At 37.8% G+C, this 25,638-nt stretch overlaps 1 protein-coding gene across 3 annotated transcripts in view; it reads left to right on the plus strand.

Annotated features, from left to right (window-relative positions):
* MOCOS (molybdenum cofactor sulfurase) overlaps nt 1–25,638 on the plus strand; it is a 262,563-nt gene that overhangs the window by 42,954 nt on the left and 193,971 nt on the right. For all 3 annotated transcript variants that reach the window (XM_080378145.1, XM_080378147.1, XM_080378146.1), the window contains exons 3-4: nt 12,974–13,063; nt 15,748–15,814. In XM_080378145.1, coding sequence (XP_080234271.1) covers nt 12,974–13,063; nt 15,748–15,814 — 157 coding nt within the window. The remainder of the gene's footprint in view (nt 1–12,973; nt 13,064–15,747; nt 15,815–25,638) is intronic.

A 25,638-nucleotide genomic window follows, 5' to 3' on the forward strand; every position in this document is an offset into this window, starting at 1 on the left:
TGGGCATGGGGAAAAATTCACACTTAATGCCTTTCTTGTATCCCTTTGTCAGCAGAAGTTGGAGAAGGGAAGCCCATGGTTTGCTCCTGTAGAAAAAAAAAATAATCTGTGTACTTTGCAATAATTGATCTCATGAGGTTCACTTTATTACTTTATCCTGACTTTCTGTGGAGGCAAAGTACCAGGTATCTGGTGTTTGTACAAAATATTGAGGAACACTTGCTGTCCATTTGGAAACAAACTTCTTCAAAGCAATTATCTCACATGAAACCCATGTGATGTTCTGTGCAGCTGATTGCCTGGGTTTGTTCTAGGCTGACTGTTGAGGAGCCGTTAATCGCATTGTGGTGGTGACTACATGACATAATAGGGATCATTCCCATGCTGGTATTTATGGCACAAATTTAGAGAGCATTTTTTAGAAGTAAATGGATCTGGAATTAAACATGTAGAGCCAATTGTTGTGTACACTGGGTTAGATGCATTCTTTGAGTTACCATTGTGTCAGAATATTTTGACCGAGATTTTTTCCGCCTTAATTGTTTGAATTTTGGATACTCTCCTTTGAAGCGTGGTGGGGCAAATTGAGACATCTGACTGAATCAGACTTACAATGTATGTGATCTTAAAGTTCTTTGAAAATCAGGTCCTTCTTGAGGTAACTGTAACTAAGGACACAAATGAGGGCACCCTAACATACCAATTTGGGAATTTTAAGTTTTTATTTAATTTGATTTTGTGTTTCTTTTACTTAGAGTTATAATCTTTTCTCTTGTATTTCCATACCTTGGCCTTTCTGTGCTCCACTGCGAAACTTTACTATTTTAGAAGGTGGTTTTGATATATTTAGATTTTTCATTTTTACATCTCCTGGGTGATCCTTTTGGTGAAAAATGTTCGTGCAATTTTGCTAAAAATTAACAGGAATTACAAATTAATTTAATCTTAATGACAAGTAAGTAGTTTTAAAATGCAGGTGGTAAGGACCAAACATACTATTGTTGCCTTAAACATACTTGCTTTGGGGGAATCTGGTAATATTGTGCCTGCAAGCACAAATTTAACAAAAAGAAATTCTCAGGATATAATAAGAGCTCATTACAGAAACTCAGTAGTATTCTGTCATGTTACTTCTAGTTATGGTTTTAGACTAGCAAGTCTGAGGAAGTATTTGAAAATTAACAGCACAGGAATGAGCTCTGAAATATTAGCAAATTACTATTACTTTTCCATTTATGATAATACTGTTTGTTATTAATTTGATCATTCATTGTCATAATGCTCACCTTGCTTAAAATTCCTCTCCATCCTTGCTTCATGTTACAGAATCAATGCCTGAATTTCGTAGCTTGCACAACTTTCTACTTGCCACCTGACATCCTTCACCCTTGTCAGGCATAGGTGCATTCAGCAATCTGTTCCATACAGCATCAGTAGAAGTGGTCTATAACAAAGGGACAGGCTTTAGCGTGGGTCCAGCAACTCCAGCACTCCAGTGTGGTTATGGTAGTTATGAAGCTCCAGATATGAAATTGCTAGTCAAACTCAGGATCCAGTCCTGGAGGCAGAGTATGCTATGTGTGGTTTTATCTAGGTACTATTTTTACTATCTTGTGTTGTAAACTGAGAAAGGTATGTTGTATGAATGTTGTCTGATCCTTTAATTTATTCAAATGTGTCAAGAATATCCATTTTGTGGGGGAAGAGCTTGATTTTTAAGTGCATAATATTTTCTCAGCTGCCTTAAGGCAAAATGCAATAGCTGGTATTGTGGCAGAGTTGTGATTTTAAGCTCAGAGTTCAGAGATTAGGGAAACTGGAATATTTGTTTTTCCATGTGTAATCTTTTATTCATTCTCAAAGCTAGTCTAGTGTTAATGAGGCCATTTGTATTTAGTGCTTTGAATAATTTATGGTGAAATTGTAATTCTCTTTCATTCCTAATGGTGTTAGTATTGAAAGAAGGCCTTTAATTGAGAGGAATTATACCATGATTTAGTGAAGCACAGCAAAATATTCTTTAGGTGTATGGTTATAAAACTTGGATAAAGTTGTAATTGCTTTATTGCTGGGTCCATTAAAAAAAAAAAAAAAAAAAAAAGGAGCAACTGCAAAACTCATTTTTGTAGGCAAAGGTATCTACTGGAACGTTGTTACCAAACATGAAATTCTGTATATTTTTGTCCGTAGCATCAGTCTATTACTGGGTTTATGATGCTCAGATATTTTTGTTCTCTTAGTACTAGCATAGCTTCACAGGTGCCCCAAATCCTACTTTTATTTAAACATAGAGCATCCTGATAAACAAAGCAAAGTTGCAAAGGAGAGGAGTAGTTGACTGAATGGACTTGCATTGAGCTGAACAGCATTAGAACTTAGTCCCCTGTACTGGAATTCTCTAGAAAATGCAAATTTATTCAAGTTAGAAGCATGCCTAAGTGTCTTCAAGCTATCTACCAACAACTATGGTTAACGTAGATATTTTAGATACTTTTGTTTTGATCTGTCTTATTTTGAGGGGGAGTGAAGGGGCACTCTAAAGGTGAAGTATCTTTTCTTTTTTCAACAAAAGAATCTCTGACAAAAAAAATCAACTTTACTATTTTGCCAAAGGTTGGTATTATTTTTGTTGAGTGTTGGTGCTCTTTTGTAGATGTTAATTTTAATTGAGACTGAAAGCAGTTGTGATGACTTCTGGGTTATCACTTTTCCAGAAATATCAAAATGTACGGTTAGAGAAGCGGTGGAGAAGAGAAGGTGGAAAAGAGCTGTAAGGGAAGGGAGTCTTCAGATTCACATCTGCTTTTCCTTATGTTCTGCTACGGGAAGCAACATGAAAACACTAATTATCCTCTTGAGGGGATACTTATGTACATATATTCATATACGCATGTCAGTACTGCATACACAGGCATATTTGTGCATATTTGTAAATAAAGGTGTATAATATGTGCTTGGAGAAAACACTCAATCACCTGGATGCCTTGAACACACTTCTAGAGCAGTTCTTTATTTGATATGACTGACTCTAGTAAGCTAATTAATGTCATTTTGAGATTCTATTGCTGTTGCCCCTGTTATTGTAGCCCTCCTACTCCTTTTTTTGATGGATTATTAAAAATGTTGTGCTTTCTGAATTGATACCTGAACTTATAGAGAGTACGTGCCTATCCCAGAGACTGAAGATGCCCTGTAGACGCTATGAGACAGCAGTATTAGCAGCCCAGTGTATTATTCAAGAAAGGAAAAATTCACTTGTTTCAAAGGTCATTTAAGCTTCTGTGCAGATCATAACCTAGCTCTTTAACTTGGCCTGGAACCAAAAAGATAATCAGTGCGGTGTGTTTAGGAAGTGCTGATTATAGCATATTTGTTAATGGTTTAACTCATGGAGAGTTCAGCAGAGCCTCATAATTACTTCAAAGGCTCTGAATCAGACCTTGACGCATGTTCTCCTGTCTGAGTGAAGCTTGCTGCACTTCTACAGAGGTGAGGTCTCTGTGACCTGAAGGCAAAGTTCTGCTCTGGTTATACATTGTAGTACAGCAGGAAACTCAAATCAGATTGGGTTCCTTTTGACTCACTGGACTTTGGAAAAGATTTGATTTGTCCTGTTGGAGTCCTTCAGAGGCCAGAGAATGATAACGTCTGTACCCAATGGAAGCTAATGTCTCTGGAAGACCCACAAACTGCTCCTTCTGAACAGCTCTATGGCAGTATCCAGCAGTGGAGTTTTGCTGTCTGGAGTTAGTTTCAAAGTAATAGCCAAACCTCCAAAAGCTGTGTCACATATTAACAGTCCTTCAGAAAGAGGGCCATAAACTACGTGCTTGTGTCAACAGCTCAAGTGATTTTTAGTTTTCTTTTAGTAAGCTGTAACATACCAGACATCATTGAAGCTAAAAAAAGAGTCTCTGGAAGCTGCATGCTGTTATTCCTATTAAAGGCAGGCCTGTGTTAGGTAAGATTTCTCTCACATACTGCTGTGTTCAGGCCTAGTCATTAGGAAGCTGGTATTTTGTTACTTTTGTCAGAAGTAGTTGACAAATCTCTGCAGTTATCATACTGTTTCAGAATTAAAAACTGTGGTTTACTATAACATTATTTTTTGATAAATGTACTTTTTCATTCCTAGCACTTTCCTGGAAATGGTTGTTGAAGACTTTGAAGACTTGGGAAAACCCCTAATAAATGAAAAGTAGGCTGTAGAAACTAATTTATGCCAGATACAATTAGGTATTGAGGGAAAAATTATGTCAATGTATAATTACATTCCTATTAAATTAGTGATAGAAACTTGTTTGTCCCTGTTAGATGTTTATTTTTTGAGTGGGAAAAATCTTGTTTTCTAATTAGGCGATGCTTTTTGTACTGAAATATTACCTTTTTTGTGACGTTATTAGGAAATTACGGACAGTCCTGACAAATTTACAAAATAATTCTCATATCAAATAAATCTCCAAATAAGAACTAATTTTATTTAATGAGTTGTATTATTGACATCTGTATATCTAATGCAGTCTGTGAACTTCAGTAAAGGTAAAGCAATTGAGCATAATCTTATCATTTAGATTGGTCTGTTTATAGTTGAATAAGTTTCACTTGAGGTAGCAGCTTGGATCAAATTACTATAAAAGGTAAACTGGCTTGCTGTGTGGGGAATTGGTGCCAAAAGATTTTATGATGGAAAAATGTTTAGATTAACCCAATACATATACACTAGGAAAGCTTATACATAGTTTTTCGTACATACTTTCAATCTCCCTAATAAAATCTCAGTATTTCTGTTTCCTATTAAAATGACGTTCCCACCATACATTATATTAAATCTTAAATAGTTACTCAGAAGCGACACTGAAACTCCTGTACTTCACATTTTTTTGCACTAGAGGAAGCACACTGAAAAATCGTTGCTGTCTCCTGTTTGTGATTTCAGTTATGTTGATGACTGCTTACTGGTGAAAAGGAGATGCAGGAGCTCTTGCTCAAACATTACACATAGACTTTTCAAGCATTAAACCTCTTCCTGGTTTAATAATGCTGTTTTTTCTGACTGCTAGAACAATTAGGAGTGTAAACCAGGTAAGGCGTAACAGGAGTGTAAGCTAAGAGGTATGGATTTATTGGTCTAAGGAGGTATTTTTCCAGTAAAGTTAGGCAAAATTACTCTAGCTTTCCAAAATTCTGAGATCTTCTTCTAGAATGTGTGTTCTGCACCCCCACCTCATGCTCTCCACCCCCCCTGTCTCTCCCAGAGGCTTCCAGCTGGAAGAGGTCCCACTGGAACTGGAATGGGTTGTCAGATTTTTTATGCATTAGAAATAAAGGAAGATGACATTTTTAGCCAGGGCAAGTGGATCGGTACTACTGGCTCATCAAGGGAGAAACACTTGTTGAAGTTGAGTGGGTGAAGATAGGTATTAAAGCAAAACGATGCTGACGTGGGAGATAGGAGAATACACTGACTGTGGAAAAATACAGAGGTTTAAGATACAGTTTCTTAATAGGAGGATGCAATTCTGTAGCAGTATTGTGGTTTGAGCAAGGTAGACTAATAGCCTACCTATTTTTCATATGGAAGTAGCTCGGTTGATGAGTGTAGTTACCTTTTGTAGCAAAGGACTGACCACTATAGGCCAGAAGAATCTTCTCAGACCTCTCATCTTATGAGTCTGGGGTTCTGGTCGACAGTCCTCACACTTGTAATTTCTTTGAATTTACGTACAGTTCCTCTTGGTAACGTGGTTATTTGGTTTTACATGTTTGTCTCTGAAAGGTAGTCCAAAAGGATACTGAAGGGAAACTTGGTTTCTCTTATTCTTGTGTCCCTGAAATTGATCTTCGCAATCTGTTCCTGGCAATGGACTGTTTGCTGGGTGGTATAAATAAATCAAGGGCTATAATTGTCTGTGGGGAACCTCTTGTGAAGAACTTCCAGTGGAGAATAACTTTACTACTGGTTTGCAGTAGCAACCACTTCTCCTTGCCAGAAAACGCCAGCAGAGGGAGGTACTGTTGCATTTGGCAAACGACGTTGCACGTCCCCTTGTCACTGGGCAGAAACGATGGCTGGGAAGTACCCCTGCAGGGCCTCAACCGTTGGGATAACTGATTTCTGCTGTCTGTCATTCGGGGTTCATTGCATCTACCAGTTCTTATGAAAGTGTTTAATTGTTGCTGTGGTTGTATGTTTAAGCCAAGGCTCTAGCTCCCAGAAGCTCGTAGTGATTTGAGTGTTTCTATGTAATGAAATGAGTTTTAAGGGGAAAGGGAGAAAAGGTTGCTCTTTGTTTTTCTGTTATTTTCAACTTAGTTTGTCTTCTTATAAGTGTTTTTGGAAATCCATAAAAAAAATTCAAAGGCTTTATATATAGCACTGCACATTTCATTTTGATACATTTTGCAGGGAAAATTTAGAGTCACTAATTTGTCCTAGATTTTGTATGAATCTGATTAATTCAGGTCACAAAGCAAGAAATAGAACTAACTAGAAAAGTCAGTTTCAAATGCCTTGGCATTTTGTTGTAAGCCTGTGGCTTCCCCTGTTTTAGGGGAAGATTCAGAAGAAAAGTAAAGCAGGAAAATGCTACTAGAATGTTTAGCTAATGGCAGCTGTTATAAATAATTATTAGTAAGATTCCTTAAACATTGCTTTTTACCATTGTGTTTTCATCTCCAGTGGAAATTCTGTATGTATGCCTTTCCTAGGCAAAAGTGAATGTTTCTGTGAAAATTTCAGCAATACCAGCAAAAGCATTTTCCAGTAACAGAAGAACGGGGAATATGTTCTCTTTCAACTCTTCTTTTATTCAATCAATTGCATCAGAGAGAAAGGGAAAAAAAAAGAAGAGTTAAAGATAGTAGTATCTTCATAGAGAGGTGTGAAAGCTAGTTTCAGTTTGGGTAAGTTACAGTTTGAAGACCTGCATTAGGTATGAATCACTTGTGATTTATATTTCATTCAAAGGTGACGAGACGGTAGGCTGCAGTATGTTACTCGCATGTAGCTGAGGTACCTCTGATTCACGCCCACAAGTAAGGCTTCAGCTGGTCTCACACAACCCATTAAAGGTGTCTGTGGAAATAATATCACTGACTGCAGTCGATATTTAATCATGTCCCAGTGGGCAAAAAGTGAGCACTGAATAAAGCTGTGTCTTACAGACAGGCCAAAGGGAGGAAGGTGAGTGCTGATTGATCCCTTTACCGTGGTCTCGTTTAGCATGGGAGCTGCCAAATGATGAAATTTGATGGCATGTATTTTTTTCTTCTGTAGCTGTGAAAGATATATTTCATAGGGTTGGATGTGGCTTCTTAATAAATGTGAAAACTGCTTTCTTTTGCGCTCACACAGACCGCAATACCAGCAAGCTGTGAACTATAAGCTGCAAGTAGGGGCTCATGTACAGAATAGTGCCAGTGCTTACTTGAATAACCCTAGCTGCCTAAACAGCTTTTGTGGAGTTGGTATGGTCCCTGCTGAGGAGTACAGTAAGAAAAGAAGGTGTATGGTATTGACTGTAAACTGTTTTAATGTTCTGTCTGCTTTGCTGTAGGTAATAATGCAGTGAGAGCAATAATGCAAGCCAATAGCACATGGAAAAAAATAATGGGAACTTATTACAGATAAATTTAATAGCACATTTCATGCTTTGCGTTCTGTAATCAGTCCATCAAGTCAAACACTAAAATACATTAATTAAACACCAGTTTCCCACAAAACTCAGGAACTTGTTAGCAGCCTTTAAAATACTGATACCATTATTCAGGTTGCTCGTAGTCCAGCGTGGATCAGCATTTGGCAGCCATGTCAAGCTGTGGTTACTCAAATTGATGAACTTGGTGGACTGGCAGTGGGAAGGGGAACATGCCCCATGGCTGTGGGCTGACTGCTACATTCCTTCACTGAGCTTGTAGCAATTAAAGCATGCTGAAGAACCGTGTCTCCTTCGACTGCATGGTAACTATTCAGTCTTTGGGCATCTGTGGCTTTGTCCATCAAATGCTATGCTTTTGTGGTCTTTTGAAGAGTTCCTTGGCCCCAAGCAAGGGAAACAAAACATTACCTGGTCTAGCAGAGCAGGAGTGTTTAGGTGAGAGGCATGCTGTTATTCAGAAAACATAATCTGGTTTTGATAGCCTTTGTCTAGATCGATACCAAACGGGAACTGAACGTACAGATAACAATATTCACTAAATGTTTAATCAAGAAAATATCCAGCAAAAACAAATCTCAAGCCATAATAGTAGGATGTTTTTCTTGGGTATGTTTGCTTCAGTTTTTTCCTTCTTTTTTTTTTTTTTTTTTTAACGTAATTCATTAATAGTTTTGAAGAACCAGGATCATTACCTGTCTATACAGTGTGTGGGCATATCATGTCCTGTGTCATTGTGAGATTTCAGGCACTTTTTGTAAAGGTTATATGTATTACATAGTTAAAGGTACTTTTGACATTTAATGTAGGAGCATCCCAGAGGGATGACTAAGTTCTCATGCAGTCAGTGGAAAGGGGGAGCTGCCTCTAAAGGGCATCTGACTTAGATGACTAAAATAACCTGATGTAATGCTACCTGTTAAAATCTCACTGACTCTAAATGATACCATGCTTGTCTACAACTTCTGTAGGGTCCTCTCCTTCCTATTTTGTCATTAGCTTTTGTTCGGGTTTATGAAAATCTCCCATATTTATCTTTGGACAGAAAATGCTTTCTTTTGCCTTCAGCTTGTTTTCATATAATCTATTTCATACTGGTTTTGTTAATATTGCTGTACTTAAGATACACTCTTTCCTGGGGGCATTGGCTGTATCTACTTCGAAGTAGTATTTTGCATATAAACGTACTGAATTGCATTTGTATCTGCCAAACAAAATTCATGATTCTGTGTAGTTGTTGTCTTGTAACTACTCATTTCATTCTTCATTATGAAACTTTTGGTAATGTGACTGGCAGCCTGTAATCAGCTGGAGTTCTGGGATTTTGAAGTGCTGGGGCTGTGAGAAACAATCTGTGAAGCCACAGCGCAGGCTGGCATGTTTTGCTGATTGTGATAGGATCACAGGATGGCAAAAGGTTAAGGAGGTGGACATGGAGCAGCCATATGGAATGTAGGTAAATTGGTTATTTTTGGAAGTGATACTCAGTCGAAATTCATAAACGTGTAGCACCAGGAACAACCTCAGGAATTAAAACAGCAGATTACATAATACCAAAGTAGCAATAATTTAGTCAGATAGGAGCTGGGTGACCAGGCATGAGTTTACAGATGAGATATGAAGGAGGAGAAAGCTTACCCTCCATGTGCCACCAGGCCATTGTAGGGAGTGCCTCCATGGTCTCTCTGTGCTGCCTCTCTTCTCTAGCCCATCCTGTGGGTGGCAGGCATTTATATAGCTTAATACATACCAAGAGATTGAGTAAAGACATAACCGTGTTGTTTTACTTTAAGTTCATCAAATGATGCCTTGAAATTTCTTCAAGGTCAGGTGGAGTCACCTTTTAGGAAGGTGTGCTTTTTTCAGAAGCAGGTGTTTTGACTCCAAAAGATTAATCTACGTAGTTTCTTTTTGCCTTGTGTGTTTTGCAGGCAGTCAGATTATGTACAGCTGAGTGTTCTCACCTAGTCTTAAACTCTAATTTTAAAATGCTCAAATTAAATTATCTTTATCATTTTTTTTCATTTAAGAGAGAGAAATGTTTGGTTAAATTGAATGGTCCCATGGCATTTCTGAGGCTGTATGTGCTCATGCACTTTTGAAGTTTTACAAAGAGCCAAGGCAGGCATACAGAGATGGCGGATGCTTTATTAAGAGGTGAATTGTAGCACAGAAGAACAGAGAGCTGGGCCAGGGCTTTCTTCAGCAGGACAGACTGGCCCCCATTGGTTCCCAAAGAGTACCCCATGTAAAATTAATCTGCAAGTATATTAGCATATGAATATTACAGCTTATGAACCAATACACTTGCTGAATAATTTTCCATAACTAATGCCGACACGTTGAATGGTTTTTGATACTCCTGTAAAAAAAACTACTTCTGAAATGTGATTTTATCAAATAGTTGGTATATTATTAGATCAATGAAGTCAGTTACACATTCCAAACATAATGGTATGTAAATTAAACTAAAAGTTAATTTTACATTTTCCCTGAGCAATGAAACCATGTCCTGATGGGTATTAAATTTTAATTTTCTTTTGGTTGATCATATTATATTTCCTTTCTTCTGTTACTTCCCGTAAACAGTATAATTTCGTAGTGCTGACAGCCCATATAGTAAATACCACAGCGAAATGAGGGGATCTGTATTATTCTGTATATACTGAGAAATCTCTTTGGTTAATGTGCGTTCAATAAAGTTAAAGAAGCAAATGTTATTAAACCAGAGGAAAAGCACAATGAAAGTTATTCATGTTCTTTCCTTTGCTAGTGTTACGCATATACCACATTTTTTTCTTTCCTTTAAAAATACAGGTTTTTTTGCAGTAAGACGGGAGGGGAAAAACTACAGCATAAAAGTGCAATAGCAATAAAGATATTTGCTTCAGCGCAGACTCAAATGATGAGAGAACGGATTTCTTTTTTTGGGCAGTGGAGAGAGAGTATTCAATGCTGTTCTCTGTTTTCAATTAAACAACAGCATTAAAGATAAAATAAAAGTTTAAGAATTAATAATTTTTTCCTTCCTCAGCCAAATGTCCTCGCACATTTTCAAAGTGATGTATCTGGAGGAGGAATTTTAAAAATGACCGGCTGGTGGTTTTGCCTCTTTCACAGAACTGCAAGCTTGGCCTTCTTAATAAGCTACATAATGAATCAAATTCGAAAAACCACCTATGGGGCCTCTACCTAGAGATCTTTCAGTCCACTTTGCCTCACAGGAGCGTTGGTCTGGATGGAAAGTTCCTGTGCCCTTGTCAGCGGGTGGTTGGTGTCTGGGGAGCCTTAGCTAGTTGCCTGGTTTGTGCCTATGCTGCATGGCTACATTATCACCCCAGTGCTGTCAACTGCCTTCTGGCCAGAAGGTCCAAACCCAGCGGCTGTCTGCCTCCAGAGGAGCATCACTAGGCTGTGCTTGTGGTGCCCATAAGATCTAACGAGCCAAATAGCGTCTGTGTGTGAGCTTTGTTGAGAAAGATTATTGGCCGGGTTGGTTGCCTCCAGGACAGCAGTCCTTCCCCCCTGTTTCTTGCACAGGGCTGCCTCTTCCCTTCCTCCACTCTAGCTGTTTTCACAGAGCTGTAGCCCGTGACAGTGCGTTGTTACAGCCCTGGCCGCTGCCATCGGGCTGGGCCCCGGTGGCGGTGGCTATGGCTGTCCCTCCCTGCTTCAACTCCACCTCAGGGCAGAGGTGTCTGGCGCCAAGCCGTGGGCCGCGCAGCAGGCCTTGGTCTCGGGGTGGCCATGGTGCGCATATGGCCTGCCAGAGGTGAAGCTGCTGTCCCCTTGCTGGTGGCATCCCCTTGCCGGTGTCCCCTTGCTGGCAGGGGCCGGCTGTCTCCCGCCCTGTTGCAGCATGCCTCGCTCCCTCCAAACCCCCTGCATTTTGGGCACCAGCCGAGCAGCTGTCACCTCCCCTGTCAGAAACTGGGCTGGGCGCCCCCCCCCCCCCCCCCCCCCCTCCCCGTGTGCATCATGTCCCTCGTGTGCTTGTAGGTGCCACTACTTACTGTTTGGGAGAATCTTTCTAGGATTAAAAAAATAAATAAATAAAAAATCTAAGAAGTCTGTACGTCTAATAAATCAATCCAGATTTTATCCATGCTCCACCCCACAGAGCACCTCAAAATACTTTATTAACTTCAAGCCATCATTACAAATTCTGTTTGTGTTAGCCACTGTAATTGGGGAAATCTTAAGGTACAGGAGGGCTTTTCTCTTTTGAAAATAAGAGAAGGGATGGGTGTCCAGACTGATTTTATCATTAGCACTGCCTCACATCTTTACCCGCTGAATCACTGCGACAGCAACCTAATACATAGTAATATGTATTTCCAAGTGTCAAGGCTTCTCATTTAAAGCTTAACTTAGTTTTAAATCCCTCTGGAAAGGGAAGGCCTTTAAAATACTTAATAAATTCTAATCTTAATCATATTCATCATTATTAAAATTTGAAATAGGTTGAAATACTTAAGGTAAGTGAAATGAAAAAAACTAATAAAGGGCATGAAACACACTGGAGAAATAGAAGAATAATTACTAAAGATTAAGAAATCTAAAATAACCAAACATGAAAAAGCCTTCATCTCCAATAAGCATTTATTTAAAAGTTTTGCAATAGCTTAATAATATAAAAGGAGATTTTAAAAATGAATTGAATGTTAAGTGCAGCAGAGTGGCAAGAAATATTTAAATACATTAAAACTTAAACTAGTCCCGTCTTTGAGCTTCAAGCATGATTTAGGCCTTGTCAGTTCTTGAGAGCATTGCTTCATCTGTCAGCAAGGACGCAACACTACTATTGTTGTTGCTATTAATAATAATTATCATTGTGGTAGTAGTACTTTTCATAATAAGTAGTGCCTAGGAGTAACAGGGTATTGTGGCTGAAGAGATCAGCTTGCTCAGTCTTGTACGGGCAGAACAAAAAGATTTTTTTCTTCCAAAGAATGTGTAATCTAAACATGAAAGGAAGGACCTCTTAAAATACTTGGTTTTAATTAAAAATTATAAAGATGCAATCACAATGTTGGGCTTTTATTGTAACCTTTTTTTGCCCACTAATGAGTGAGAGATGCCTTGCTGTGAGTATTGCCTGACTATTGGAACATATTTGAGAAATGTTTTTCAAGAGCTGTAGAGACCTCTAAGTCGGGCAGAGAAATATCATACCCCAGGAATTTAGGGAACTTGATTTTTTGTGTGGTGCAGTGCATTAGGGGTGTTTGAATGGTGTACTTCACAATGTAATCTGTGGGAGAAAATGGAATTAAATATTTTAAAAAATGAATCTAGTAATTTTATCTTTATTTTAGGGATTACTTACCTTGACCATGCCGGTTCAGCACTTTTCCCAGAGAGTCTACTTAAAGCTTTTACTGATGACCTCAGAAACAACATTTATGGTAAGCACAAAACAGAGTTCCTGTTAGTCATCTCAAGTTTCCATCTAAATAGATCAAAACTGTGTCTCTCGAGTTGCTGGAAGAGTACTTCTGTGAGTTTTTAACACTGCTATTAAGTAGTTGGAAGACCAGTGATTTTGCAAAGGAGTCATAGCCCATTTGTGCCACCCCTGGCTTTGTTCTTTGGTGGCCATGGACGTGTCTGTATTGGTGAAGAAGAAAAATCAAAGGGAGCATGACTGTTGTCCAGGGGTTAGGGCATCATGCTGGGGATAAACAAATACAATGGAACGCTGAGCACTGTTTGTTTGGTGGTTTCTGGTGTTTTTTTTCCCCCTCCACACATACATAATTTCATATGCAAGGACCAGAATCCAGAACCACTCTCCTCAGTGAGAGTCATTACAGGAAGCTTATACTGTGGCTTGGTATATTAATTTTATTTAGAAGAAAGCTTAGCTCCAAAATCTCAAGTTAATTTAGGCAGGGAATAGGTACTGTACCTCTCCCAGATGATTAGACTTAGATGCCCACTCAGAAAAAAGGATGTGTATTACCAAAGCAATCTTGTGCATAAGAATGTGAGTAAAAGTAGCTACCGAATTATGCAATATTTGGGTGGAGATGTAGCTATTGCAGCTGTTGATGTGGGCACTTCAGCACCACCTCTAAGTATTTTGTCCCAAGATCCTCTACTTAAACCTTTCATCTCTTTCCAACATTATTATCTAGCTGAGAACCACACACTGAATGCAATTTTATACAAAGGCAGCAACATCCATTTTTTATGAAATATTGGTTTTGTGTGAGACAAGTTATGTTACTGATTCATGCTCAACCAGAAAAAAAAATATACTGTAGTGTGATCTATATATGCTGTGAGTAGTCCCACTGAAGTAATCAAAATTTCTTATTGTGTGTTTCTATTTGTGGGCTTTGTGTCCTTTTTGCTAGTTTGTGCCTTTCTTGTGCTCCCTGATCATAGAGCAAAGTGATTCCTCACTTGGGAACTTGGTACCACTGCTTTGAAAGAAAACTGTTCACTCAAGCCCTGGCACACTTGTGCTTATCACTTGGGTGAGCCACTTGAGAGTCCTGGGTAGTTTTCATTTTTAATGTGCTATTGTACATGTCATTTCCCCTTCTCTTTTTTCCTGAATGCTGGTGAAGCCAGGATCCAGATTGTGAATTTGAGTTCCTCTACAAAATAGATGTTATTTGTGATAGGTATAGGTTTCTTTGCTGTTACAACAAGATACATTGATTTGATTACATTCAAAATCTCCTATTCAAGTGCATGTCAGGGATATTAAAATTAATGTTCTGTCACTGTAGCCATTGTAGAGTGAAATATATGCACTCTGATCTTAGTTATTTCAAACAACATTGGGCTCAACCCTTATTATAAGTACCATCTGTGGCAGAAAAAAATTTAGTTTTTTAATCAGTTGAGCGCTTGTGAATAGAAATAGTAGTGCTGCCAGTCTGGAGCAGATTTGCATAGTGCCTGTAATGGTGTGGGAGAACAAATTGTATCTTTTTTACTACTGCTTTCATCTAAAATGATAACCAGAGCTCTAGTATGGTCAAATCTCCTTTTTTTCATTTACATCTCTGATACTCTGAGGGCAGTAGCTGTTATATAAGAAGAGTTCATTTAACAGATACAGATGTGAGTGAAGAGGGAGTTTGACTTACAACTTTTTTGATTTTCTTGGTGATAATACACAGGCCGAAAGAACTGCAGTTTAGCTGTTGCATGTGTAAATGAGGGAAAGCAGTGTAAGTAAGAGTAATTCTCACTTCTAAATTGAGAGTATTTGAATTGGAAATTACAGAAATGCAACATCAGGGATGAAAAATCCAAGTATTAGTCTTGGGTTTGAACTCTAAATTTAATATTCTTTTCAACACCTCACTCAGTAACTTTCAGCAGGGTGATTTTGAAATTTTAAGAAGAGAGTAGCTAATGTTGCAGCCTAGTGAAAAAAAATGTATTAATTAGCAATTTTTTTCTTGTTCTCTTTCCAAACTCTGTAGGCATGTTCTTTAAGCATTTACTAATAGGAAAGTGTGTTGTGCCTGTGTGGATACTGCTGTAGTCATTTTTGCTCAAGAAGATAAATTCATGCCCTTCTTTATGTGCTGTCTTAATTGTTAATGCATGCTTGTGCTGAGCTGTGCTAAGGTGGCTACTTATTTTGTAATAAAATTTATATTTTCATGAGCTATTTGAATTTCAGACACTAAAAAAACCAGAGTTAGTCCTGGTTTCCAATCATGAATGTCTATCATCTCCAGATGCTCTCTCTTCTAAATCGCTTCTCAGCTAGTGCGCGAATATTTTTGTGAATGTGCATTCTGTCTGTAGTTCTTCCTAATATGTTTGTGCATATGCAGTTGCTTTTTCTTTTTAAGGGAACTGCCTAAGTATTAGTAAGAGTAAATGATCCAGCTGACGTTTCAGGGTCTGCCATAATTGCTTTCTTCTGCTGCATGTCCCTTCTCTTGACTAACTTTTCTAAGGAACTTCAGAGCATAGCTCTGTGAAGCATATTCTGTGAAGTATACGTTAAATCTTTGTCATCTTTTCAAGCTGGCTTGGTGTAATACTTTCCTAAAAGAAAAAAGTAATAGGAAAATTATGAATAATTATTAACTTCAGTATCTCTGTTGTCTCCTAGGCAACCCTCATAGTCAGAATATCAGCAGCAAGTTGACATATGACACAATCGAGCATGTCCGATACAGGTAGAATAATCTTTCTTTCAGATGTTGTATGATGCACTTAATAGTTTTCATTTTTATTAGGCCTGTGCTGTTTTGATGACTTTGATGTGATGTCATTTTCTGAAGGTCATCTGTCATTAGATCTAAAGAAAATGACATCACTTTTAAAACACAAGGTACTTGGGACAGTCAAGTATTCGGCAAAGTCAGTTCTTTTTTCTCCAAGATGCACCAATTCTCAAAGTCCTGTAGTTAAATTAGTGTTGTAATATTAGTCCACAGTTTTAATTAAATTACAGAACTTGGAATCTCAAAAGCGATTATTAGTAAGATGGTGTGGTAAGATACTAAGGTGGAACTAAGTGTAAGGACATGGTTAAAATTCAAATGAAATTAAATGGGGCATAATGGCTTGTGAGAATGTATAAAAAGCTTATGGGAATATGTACCTTGTTTTACAGCAGGTACTTACTTCTGTTGGAGTAATAAAATACCTTTTAAAGTAGTTTTAGTGTAATTTTTAAGAGCAAAAAAGAAAAAGAAGAGGTAAAATAGAGTGTTGGGGCTTCTGGGTACAGGCAAGAAAGTGAACTGAATCTCTAAATAAGGAATCTCCCTGAAAGTTGAGGATACAGTGTGCTGAAAGTACACTTCTTGCCATTAGTTTACACCATGAAGAAATATACAACTTAGGTACTTCATTATTAGTTTTAGGGGGTTGTTTTAGGTAACTCTTAATATTTTATAAAATATGTCTTTATTGAAATATATGTATGCTATGAGTTTATTTACCTGCCTAAAGACACTCTTTGTGCAAGTAAAGAATTGTCATGGATTCCTCTTTGTTTTATCATCTTCCTTAAAAGCAAAGATTTCTCCGAAACATGTCACAGAATTCAGGTCAATAGTAATGGAAGTATAGTATTGTAATGTTCATAGCTGTAATGAAGAAAATCTACCTTACATCTTTCTGCTGCTTTTATAAGGGTGTGAAAAACCAAGATTTCTAGCTGGAAGATGCTACTGGCTATAACCTGTTGCCACCCCACTCCACCTTGCTACCAGCTTTCTGGAGAAAGTATTTAATTTTGCTTCTTCCACAACTGTCTCTTATGCTGTGCAGGTTGACAACCTGTTAATGCAGGACCAAATGAAATGAAAGAGACAATCTATGAGGAATAGCTGTTTCCAAAAGCAGACACTTATAGCCAGGTACAGCAATACCACAGCCCTGCAGAGTCTCCTGAGCATACCTGTGTGCTCACATGCAGTGTTAGCATTCTGGTTTCCATTTACTCTTGGTGATATTTCAATGTTGCCATTTCGCCATTATTCTTATGAAGGCACAGTAGAAAGTGTAGCTGTTTCTAGAATAACTACTATTGTACTCTGTGTTCTTCATTGTTAGGGAGTAAGGAAATAGACTTTCACTGTGTACCATATAGATTACTTTAAGAGAGCTGATGTCTTCAGTCTGTTATTTTGGATCGTGCTTTAAAAAAGCGTGAGAGTTTTATAAGAGCAGGATAGGAAATGCCAAGGATCATACCAGTTTTTGTATTGGGTTTTGGGTTGAGGATTAGGTGTTTTTTTTCTTTTTTGGAAAAAAACCGCAAACCTCTGCATTCAAGTGAACATTTTCAGTATTTTACCTAAAAGAATTTGTCATCTATCCCCACAGAAATTCAGCCATTATTCTCCAATAAAATTTTAAAAAGTATAATCATTAAAGAGGCATAGTCATAAAAATTCAGGAAGAAAGTGCCCCAAAACCAGTCAGTAAGTCAGCTACCTGAAAGGCAATAAAAGTATGTTAAAATCTATACTACCATGCCATTGCAGCTAATCAGAATAAGCAATATGACAAGAAAGGGAGACAGGCAGCTCTGTCGTGCATCACAGGTCATAGACTGGATTTCCTCAGTGAAAGGATATAATTCTGCTTGTGGCACATGGCTGCAGCTAGAAGTATGGCTTTTTTTCAGTGTTTGGCTCCAAGACAATATGATTAAAAAAACCCCAAACAAACAACATTTGATTTTCTGATGAGATGACACAAACAAGTAATTAAAAACAAACAAAAAGCTTAATTTATATTTGTCAATATTGGTGATAGCAGCACCAGAATAGACCTTTCTAAAATGGCAATGTACACTGTTCCACAGTACAAAGCTGTATGACTTGGGTTTGCCTTCGTATTTGTTTGTCAGACAGAAACCATTCTTAGAACATAGATTTGCAAGAAAGTAACAAATGATTAAATATTTAAGTCAATGGAGGTTTTCTATGATTTACAAAATTACAATAATCAAAACGGCTTACCTTGACCGACTCAAACACAGTAAGAGTAAAAATAACTACTTGAATCTTAAAAACGTTGCTTCTCTTTACTTGAAATGAATTGCTGAGGTATTTTTAACATTGTGTGTATCCCCACATTAACCATGAGTAATGCTGAGAAGAGAAAGCAAGAACTGTAATAAACCTTACCAAAATGTATTAAATGTATGCATCAAGAAATCATAGATCTTTTTTGTGATTTTGCTTACAGATGTATGGAAATGTCATTGCTCCACTTCCATACAGCTAAAGAACATGAGTGCAGTATCTCCTTTTGATGCTGCAGATAATGCAACTCAGAAATTCATTACATTGAGTATTAAATAACGCTTTTCCCATATGCAAGCATTTTAAAATACTAGCTTTCTGAATATTTTAAAACATTGTCCTTGTAGCTCTTACACTTCCAATATCAAATAGAGCAGCAGTGTTTTCTAACCAGACCCAGACTGAAGTTTTGGTGTTGTTTACGTTTTTGGTGTGTTTAAGATATACAGAAGGATACATTTTCATTTAAACACAGTGTTGTTGAATTTAATAGAGTTTTGATGTTCATCCTTGAACTTTCAGGTTCTATAAAATGTTAAACTTAAGCATATTTGGGAATTCAAATATACAGTAAAAAAGCAAGAAATTTCAGCTAAGATTTCAGCACCAGGCATCTCCTAGACTGTGGCAACATATATATTACAGAATTTTCTCACTGAAGCTAAAAGGATTTGGCGCTGAGCTAAATGGGATCATGTTTAAATATAGAACCAAAATGTGTATTTCCATAAAGGCCTCTCTCAAAATATGCCATCTAAGTGAACTATAAGAGGAGAATAATCTCTGTGGCCTGAGCAAACGAATGAAAAAAAGTGTAGCAGGCGTGCACAAAATGAATGTAAATAGCTTAGTATTTTTTTAAAAATGTTTGCTTCTGTGGTGAAACACATAGGTGGTACTGTATTTTGCTAAGGAAGCATTCTTATAAATGCTGTTTATAATTTAATTTACATTGTATTTGTAGAGAACATTTCTTGATAGCAAGATAGAGCTTTGCGTTCCTTCTATAAGCATCGTACCTTGCTTATGAAATAAGTTTCCATTCCAAGTCTTCTTTTTTAATTATCACGTTCTGAAATAGTGCTATGTACAAGATAAGAATTTTTTCTTTATTCTCAGGTTTTAAGCAGTTCTGTGTCTGAAAAAGTAATGTTAGAGCTGATACATACATGAAAATTGGTTGACCTTTCCTACACAGTAAGAAATAGTAGATACAGTATCTGCTTAGTATTGATTTGTCCTTTGCAAAGGTCATCGATGGGAGATTGTAGCGATGAGTGATATCTGAACACTGCATCCTCTTCTCCTTAATGGTACCTATCAACTTGAAAATCTTGTTTCAAAACTAGGATGGTTCAGCTCTTTTGCATGCTTGTTTTATAGCACCATTTGCAAATGCTGCTTTTCCTGATCCTGCTACTCAGAAGGGCAAGTCTGAAATACCAGTCAGTGAAGTCTAGCAAAAGGAGACAGTGCTCACTGGGGTGACTCTGTATATGGCAAATGGGAGAAACATTAGAAGATAATTATGATAGATAATTATGTTGGGGTTTTTTTTTAAGAGCTTGATAATAGGCAAGAGGGGTGATCTTTTTCCTCATGGTTCATGAAATTATTTTATGTAGGCTTGCAATGAAACAGTTCTAGTGTGCTCACAGTGAGCTGGCTGATATCCTGACCGTGCTCTATTATATGCTGGTGCTGGCTTTGGTGCAGATGCTTCTTGTTTTCTCCTTGGCCATACCTACCCTTTTATGCAACTGTGGGAACCTATTTTTTTTTCTTCTTAGCACTAAAAAAAAAAGCTAGCGGGATGGATAGTAAACTTAAAATGCAGACAAAGGACTCAATTTTACAAACAGTTGTTTCTGTGAGTCACTCAATTAATTTTGGTGGCTTTACTCTTTGCAATCCTCTGCAGGGTAGTGAAAAGCTTCTGGACAGCGTAACAGGTACTGTTATTTTTGAATGAGTTAGGAGACTGTTTTAAGAACCAATGAAATTAGTCTGGTTTACTTTGGAACTTTGCTCCTGGACTTTCTTCTCAGTTTTAATAAATTCATTAACCATTAACTTGATAAACTGAAGCTTTAGAAAGGATTTTGCTAATACTGTCTGTTACTTTTCTGATAGTCAGCTTTATATTTTATGGTTTGTATGAAGAGATTGCAGTAAATAAAATTTGTACGTTCATGGTCATGCTCTTTAAGTAATCTTTGTTGCAAAGACAGCCAAATCTGGAATGCTTCGTTTATTGAAATAAATAAATATTTCAGTAAAATAAATCAAAATCTGGAGGTGAAGATTGCTAGTTTATGAACACAAAGGATGAACTGCTCCTGGGCAATTCTGAGTTTAATTTGTATGAGTAGTTACAGGGTGTTTTGCAAAGAACTCTGAAAAAGGGTGGGTATGACTTTTGATTTTTTTCCTTCCCAATTCAGAAAAAAACCCCTCAGGAATCTGGTTTTATAATGTGGCTGTGACAAAGAAGCAAGGGAGAATAAGTTTAAAAGTGATCTTGCTGTGCCATTGCTCTCTAAATAACGTTCACAGTAGGGAGAGTGGTACAGGTTTATTTGGATTCAGGCCACCATGTTAGTTCATGATTTTGAATGCCCACAGCCTTGCTGCCTCCTCAGCTGCTTTTTTGGCAGGGACCTGGTGGCCTCTATGTCCACAGGGATGCCTGTGAGAGGACACTTGATCTGATGAATGAGATATTCCCATTGGAACAAAATACATTGATAAAAATAGTGAAATTTCCCCAATGCAAATTCCATTTCTCCCTTCTTTTTGTTTATAGTTTATATTTCTTTCCCTTACTAGGCTGTACAATACTTGTAGAAGCAATGCAGTGTTCCACTCTCTTCTGGATTTGCAGTTGCTTCCTAAGAAACAGAGTATTGTGAGACACCAGTCTGTGACTTTTCTGCTAACACTTGTTGCCCTAGCTGTTTAGTGAGTAGTAACAGACCTGTCTAGCTGTTGGGACACTAGCAGTTCCTTTGGTAGCTCCAGGGGAATTTGACAACTTCATTACTGGCCTAGATGATTATTTGTATTTTAAATAAGGCTTTTGGAAGGCTGGATGTTTAGGAAAAAAATAATTTCTTCCATCCCCTGTGTGCACCTGTTGTGCTTGACAACTTTATTTTGACTTTCTGTTTCTCAGCGTAAGTTATGTAGAGTTGAAAAGGTGCTCCATTTCCTTCAACTCAAGAAAATTTGAATGCCATCTTGAGTTATGTTGTCCAAAATTCAGCTGATAATTTTTTCTCATGTCTATTTCTTTTGAAGACTGCAGACATTTTCATCTGAAACTTACTCAGTGATCCTCTACAGGGAAGTACATGACTGATGAAATTTTAACCTATGCTGTTTATATCTTATGGTATATTTAATATCATAGCCCCGTTAAATACTAATTTGTCTGTGTTTTAGGAACAGAGGTAATTTATTACTGCACCTTTTTAAGTAGTCTCTAATAATCTTTCTGTGAAGTTAGAAAACCCAGTATTGAGCTCCATTTTGAATCATATTCATTTCATTTGTAAAGCGATCTGAATACTTCATTTGTTGCTATCATTAAGCTGTTGAATAGACACTACAGCATTCCCAAGGACTTCCCTGGTGCCATCTCTGTCTCAATGAATCTGAAATTCTTGGTTTCACTTCTGCTGAAAGGCAGAGCTTTTTGCAGTCATCCCTATATTTGCTAATTGAGCCTTACCTTACTGCAGTTCTAACGAGCAGACTTGAGTCCTTAAACAATAATAATTTACATTATGAGTCTTTTTCCCCTGTCCAAAAGCATGTTAATTCTGACTCTGCTTACTGCTCTGTTTCCTCAGCTCTTTGGTACTGTTTTTGTTGCACACACTTCATGATCCTGTCTTGATTTTTAGCACTTCAAACACGGGTATCTGCTGAAATGGTTTTACAATAAAGTCCACCCATGTGAATAGCTATTAGTGTTTGTAATTTTTTGTCATTATGAACAGGGGCTAGCTAGTTCATGGCATATTATTTACATTCTGAATATATATATTTTTTTCTAAACTACTGGTAAACTTCTAATCTCCTGAATATAGTGTTGTATTCAGGAACTTCCATCATTTATTCTCCAGAAACAGGTACGATCTGCAAGCAGTGGTACCTTTGGGGGGCAGGTGACTGAAGTGTTTGAGTGATTTCATTACTTTTTTTTTCTCTGAGTTGTGATGTAGCCTGAGAATTATCTTCTATCCCTGTTCCATCAAGTGTAACTGCGGCTGCCTTCTCATTTCTTATAATGCCATTGGCTTTTATGCGTTGTTCCAGACTTATCTGTAGCTCATCCAGTCTTACAGACAGAGCAAACACATCTGCTTTGCCAAACAATGGCACATGCCTTCAGCTTTCTCTCTGTCTAATGAGCAGGGTAATTACAGCACCCACGCTAGATGCTGTAGTCCTAATGTTGGGTTTTTTTTTTTCTGTTTTGCTGCCCTCTGTAACCAGCTGTCTTGCCGAAATTCTCAGTTAATATCCCATGTCTGTTAGTGGTTGTTGCCTTGTTTTCTGCCTTCAGCACTGAGAACCCACTTGGCTGCAGGCAGAGGCCAGATCACTGTGTTCCTTAAATATATAATGGCTTGTTACTGGGGTCATTGCTGCTCTGCTGAAAATTTGAATTTCTCTGTGGCAGAAAGCAGGGCAGCTGCACAGCTTCCAGGCTGCCCAGATGACGTGTTAAACACTAGAGGAAGCAGAGCCCGAAGCAGTGTTGAGCAGAAGAAACTGAGAACAGGGAGTGTGGAAGGATCAGTGGTGACTGGCAATGGGTAATGACGTGGTGCAAACTGGCCACCTTAGCCCAAGCAAGGGTGAAGTGAGACTGTGAGGTCCCAGTAAGTGTTTTAGGCTGCCAGGTTTCAGGAGAACCAGGTCATAAACATCCCTGGTATGGTTCAAGGGAATGCACGTGACCTTCAGGGTTTTTGTGTCTCATCTCCTGCTATTTACAGGGCACTTTTCATCTACTATTGATGATCGTTCCCCACTGGGAGGGCTAGAAAACCCTCTTCTGCTGGCTTATGAGAAGCCAGTGTCCTTTTTGTTTCTGCACCAAATTTTTCAGTTGCCTGTAGGCTTTTTTTGTCTTTTCTAGCAATAACCCCTTCTGATGCATTTATGTGGAGGAGACCCATACCATTCTCCTGTTTACATAAGTTGAACAAGACCAGATTCTAATTCCAAGATCTACTTTTCATCCCCCACCCCAATCTCATTGCTTCTGCCTCTGGGTTTCTTCTGGATTGCCTTAATCTTTCTGAAATGTGTAGCCAAAACAGAATAAGTCCTGCAGTATGGCAATCAAGAGTATGGTAGTTGAGATAGAATAAAAGATTCTTTAGATGGCATGTGACCTGGTCAAATATTCTGAGTGCTAGGAGAAGGCAAAAAGTATTGTAAAACTAATGAAATGTCATGGCTGTTTCAGATGAACAGAGGAAACTTACAGACAATGAATTTCCAGGATGAAAGAAAGCACATCTTTGTGGAGATTCTTCTAGAATGTAATAAATTTGTTAGAAGATGATTGGAAGATGAGTTTTCTTCTTTGTTTTTGTTCTGAAATTTCATGCTAGGCTAAAAATGATAATGTGGTCCATAAACTGGTTGGTACTGAAAACAAGTGGAGGAAAAATGAAAGAAGACTGAGTTTTTGTACAGAAATGTATTGTGTAGGAAACCACATTAACCTGAAGGAGAGAAAATTAAAACTTGATCATTTTGAGCATCTATATTTTTGAAGGTAAATGCACTAGCTTTCATTGGTAGTTTGAAAATCTGCAGCAAATAAGTGCCTAAAACTAAGACAGACCTTTGTAGTACCTGCTGGCAATACTAATGAGTTCCATTCTAACTTGCTTTATTTTCCTTTTGTTTCTCTGCTTATTTTTTTTATTCAAATTTCTCACCTGTTTTAAACTTTATTTCTAATACAAAGGTTTTAAGCAAAGATGGTGTCCTTGAAATTAAAGGGTGCCTTTAAGAAGCAGCATGAGTAATGGTAAGATGCAGAATATGGAAGATAAATGAAGCAAGACTTTGAACAGAACTGTCTCCTTTATGTTAAGGTTAATAACATCTGGTGAATCCAGGTTTAATTTGCTACATTTTATTAGTATATTTGGTATGTGTCAAGGCAGAAGAAAATTGCATCATTAGTATTATTGAGTACCAGCTCAAAAACATGTTGCTAATATTTGAGAATTTAATGGAAGCTTTTGGATGGGGAGACTGTGTAGGGGAGTAAGATGTGTATGCTTTGGATTTTATGAAGACTCCCTAGGCTTGTAATGAACCCAGTGTTCACAGTCAATAGTGTTCAAAAGAGCTTTTCAATTTTCTCAGCCATCCTCTTACTTCTTGTTTTAGTTTGTATTTCTTTACCTTTTTAAAGCTGTTTAGTATTTCACTACATTTTTTTGCACAATACCTGTCATGCGATAAAGGAGGTTTTAGAGGTATGAATCACTTCTTTGGAAAATCTTTCAATGTTCACAGACCAGATTTTTCTGACTTTTGAGTAAACTTGTGTATGAAAACAGTGTTGTCTTGCAGGAAGAAAAAAAAAACAACCAAAACCCAAACAAACTCAAAAAACCCCCAAACCAAAGACACTGAACAATACTAAAATTGACCTCTGGAATATGATGCTGAGGCTTTTGTGCTGACAAGGAAAATGCTCTGAAGCAGAGGTGTGAGGCAGAATCCTAGTTACTTTTGCCCTGCTAAGAAAAATTTCAGTGACCCATTGGTTCCAAAATCCTGTTGTCAAAATCCTGTGTGGTGGCTCACTCAACCATCTTTTAGGAGGCTGGCTATCTGGTGAGCTTGCTGCAAAGCCTCCGATTCACTTGCTGTCCATGTGAAGTTCCTTGCAACAGGAGAAAGGGATCTGCCTGCCAGTAAGAGCTTGTCTAAAGATGCTTGCAATCTTGCTGTAAATGCATAAAAGCTGAAGGTAGTTTGGTTTACACACATCTGTCATCCTGTGGAAAGTGAAAAGGAGAATCCAAAACATTATATTAGGCAAGAGCTGCTCTGCTAGCCTGGCAGGACTGGAAACCATTTAGTCCCACACCAATGCACTCCAAACCCTGAGGTCCTCTTGTACAAGCTTACTAGAAAGTACCTGCCTGGCCTTTCAAGGACTGAGCAGCAGGCCGCATACATAGAACTTTAGTTATGCCAAAATGCTTAATGTGAACTCCATTAGTGTTGTATAGAAAGTATAACGTGGTGTTTTTAGTAACACACTTGGAAAATGTTTCTTCCCCTGCAAAAAGGTATCTATGGATGGTTTTGATCACTTGATTTTTATCTGGAAACATATAAAACACATTTACAATAACTGTTATTACAGCCTGCCTTTTTAGCTCTTTGGGTTTCACCATGCTTTCATA

Source organism: Falco punctatus (assembly GCF_963210335.1).
Source record: "Falco punctatus genome assembly, chromosome: 3".
In the NCBI taxonomy this organism is placed as follows: Eukaryota; Metazoa; Chordata; class Aves; order Falconiformes; family Falconidae; genus Falco; species Falco punctatus.